The 2,777-nt window shown below is 61.5% G+C and overlaps 2 protein-coding genes across 2 annotated transcripts in view; one reads left to right on the forward strand and one right to left on the reverse strand.

The window, feature by feature from the left end:
- Positions 1-43: 43 nt before the first annotated feature.
- AMSG_09061 (uncharacterized protein) lies at positions 44-1,478 on the forward strand. The gene is made up of 3 exons (XM_013899539.1): positions 44-190; positions 511-589; positions 665-1,478. The coding sequence occupies exons 1-3, from the start codon at positions 69-71 to the stop codon at positions 803-805; spliced, it is 342 nt and encodes a 113-aa protein (XP_013754993.1). The 5' UTR covers positions 44-68; the 3' UTR covers positions 806-1,478.
- The window catches only part of AMSG_12232 (uncharacterized protein), a gene marked incomplete at its 3' end in the record, with an annotated part of 7,880 nt that continues 5,953 nt past the window's right edge, over positions 851-2,777 (reverse strand). Inside the window, exon 6 of the mRNA XM_013899564.1 lies at positions 851-2,388. Within this exon, the coding sequence (XP_013755018.1) occupies positions 851-2,388 (1,538 nt within the window). The remainder of the gene's footprint in view (positions 2,389-2,777) is intronic.

The raw sequence follows: 2,777 nt of genomic DNA on the forward strand, positions 1-2,777 counted from the left end.
TCCCACCACCACTACCACCACATCTACCACCACCACACGTGACTCGTCGACGGCAAGAGGAGGTAGGCATGGACCCCCACACGGACAAGGCCAAGCGGTATCTGAAGAAGCTCGGTTCTGCCCTCTTCAAGGTGCTTATCCTCTCCGAGTCGTACGGGACACGGAGGGCATCGCTGGAGGTGTCCAAGGCGTAGGTGCTGGGGGGTGGGGGGAGGGGGTGGGGGTGGGGGTGGGGAAGGAGTGGGGGTGGGGAGAGGGGTGGTACTCATGCTGGTGGTGGACATGGTGCTGGTGGCGATGTACATGCGGCGGATGACCAACATGCGGATGACCAACATGCGGCGGATGACCAACATGCGGCGGATGACCAACATGCGGCGGATGACCAACATGCGGCGGATGACCAACATGCGGCGGATGACCAACATGCGGCGGATGACCAACATGCGGCGGATGACCAACATGCGGCGGATGACCAACATGCGGCGGATGACGATCACCTGTCAACAGTGGCGTGGTCATCGCCTTCCAGGAGCCGCTCAACGGCGTTCGCGTCCTCTACGACGAGTCGTTCGAGACAGCACCTATCGTACGTACTTCTCGCCAGGCACGCCTTCCTTCTTCCCCCGCCCCCCTTTCCAACTCACCCCTCTCCTCCGCGCAGTCGATCATGATCCATCCGCGAAGCGACAAGCTGGTGATGATCAAGTTCTCTGCAGGGCGACAGCTCGCGTTTGCTACGCAGTCGCCGTACGAGTCGAACCTGCTGGTGTGGTGCCTCGAGTACTTTCAGTACGAGGCGTGAGGGCGCGGCGTGCATGGAGGGTGATTTAGGTTGAGGGCGCAGCAGCTACTGGATAGCACAGCAGGCCTTTGCGGCGGCGGCCATGTCGCCCTTGGCCAAGGCCTTGTTGACGGCGTCGAGGTCCATGTTCTGAGCCCACTTGTAGCGCTTCTTGAGCTGGTTGGCGATGGCAATGATCTCGGGCGAGACGATGCCTGGGTCGTCGGGCGGGACCTCGGTCCGGCCCATCGACGGGCCGGACGACGACGAGTCGTCAAAGTCGTCGCCACCCACAACAGGGCCGGTCGGCGCAAGCGCGCCAGGGTCGCCGACGCCTGCGGGCGCGGCCGGGCGCGGTGGCAGCGGCTGGAGGCCCTCAGTCGAGGTCACCTCGAGGTCGTCGCGGCAGTAGATGGAGACAAAGTAGTCGCCCTCCTGGCCGGCCTCAAAGGTGAACGGCAGCATGGCGTACGAGCCTGGTGCAAGCGTCGCCTCCATGACCGCCTCGCGCATGTTGGAGATGGGTGACTGGAGGACAGGCTTGCGGTACGAGGTCACCCGCGAGCCGTCGCACTTGAAGAGACAGAACCCGATGTACATGTCGTTGCGGCCAGTCTGCCGCGGGTCGCGGATTTGCAGCGAGAGAATGACTTCGGCCTCGGCTTCGAGCGTGATGATAAACTGGTGGTTGTTGGTCCACGTCGAGTGGTTGCAGCATCCGCCGGCGTTCGAGCCGGCCCACCTGGTCTTGTACAGGTACTGGTTCCACGTGTCGTCGAGCAGACGGACAACGTAAATCTTAGAATACTGCTGCACAAAGTCGTCGTAGCTGATCCAGAACACGCCATCGTCGGCCTCGACCATGTTCAGCTCCTGCTTGAGCGCCGGGGTCCACTCGGACGAGTCGTCCGACCACGCGCCCTTCCACTCGGAGCAGCCCCACGGGTTGCGGCACTTGATGAGCTGGTCGCCACTCGAGGTGACCACCACGTCGAGAATGCCGTACGCGTGACCCTGCAGGATGCCCTGCCCAGTGTCAACCTCGCGCGCACCCGACGTCGCCCGCGCACAGCCCATCAGGTACTGGCCCGACGACTGGTTGTACATCAGCTGGTCCCAGAACGCGCCCGACGCCACGTCGTCGGAAATGTCCTCAAAGTTGATCGTCCGCGGCACGCCGCCGGTCATGTCGACCAGCGCGTCGGTCACCCATCCGCCGATGAGGGCCGAGTACGACGAGTGGAGCTTGGCATACGCCTTTTCGATCATCGAGACCCAGACCTCGTCCGGATCCTTGCCCGATGCAAACAACGGGCCGTTGTTGCCCACCGGCACCCGGTCGTCGATCACCACATCGTGCCACTCGCCAAACTTGAAGAACCGAAAGGCAAACTTGCCCGAGTCGATCCCGCTCACCCCGTAGTCCTCCGGCAGCACAAGCCGGAGCAGGTCCGGTCGGCATGCTACAACCGAGAGCCCGCCGAGGAACCAGCAGTCGCCGAGCGCGCCCTGGCACACATCACCGGCCTCGATGCCGTCGCGGAGGAACGCCGGCGACGGCGCGTACTCCTTTGGCCGCATAAACGCCACCCGACCTCCCTGTTCTACCCTCCTCTCCCGGCAGCCAGCCATACGAAAGTGAGTCCTTGCCTAGCCAGCATTGATGGTATGATTGCGTGTCACAATAACCGTGGCATCAATCGTGGCATTAATTGTGGCACTAATCGTGGCATTAATCGTGCCATCAATCGTGCCATCAATCGTGCCATCAATCGTGCCATCAATCGTGCCATCAATCGTGCCATCAATCGTGCCATCAATCGTGCCATCAATCGTGCCATCAATCGTGCCATCAATCGTGCCATCAATCGTGCCATCAATCGTGCCATCAATCGTGCCATCAATCGTGCCATAAATTACAGCATTTGTTCGTTGGCTCACCATGGTGCCTCATGGCTCCATTTGTTCGTTGCCCCAATCATCAATGAACCAA

Source organism: Thecamonas trahens, assembly GCF_000142905.1.
Source record: "Thecamonas trahens ATCC 50062 unplaced genomic scaffold supercont1.44, whole genome shotgun sequence".
In the NCBI taxonomy this organism is placed as follows: domain Eukaryota; order Apusomonadida; family Apusomonadidae; genus Thecamonas; species Thecamonas trahens.

Coding starts and splice junctions, on each gene's coding strand:
- AMSG_09061 (XM_013899539.1), top strand. CDS start 69: ATGGACCCCCACACGGACAAGGCCAAGCGGTATCTGAAGAAGCTCGGT. Junction 191..510: donor TCGCTGGAGGTGTCCAAGGC/GTAGGTGCTGGG, acceptor ACCTGTCAACAG/TGGCGTGGTCATCGCCTTCC. Junction 590..664: donor CGTTCGAGACAGCACCTATC/GTACGTACTTCT, acceptor TCCTCCGCGCAG/TCGATCATGATCCATCCGCG.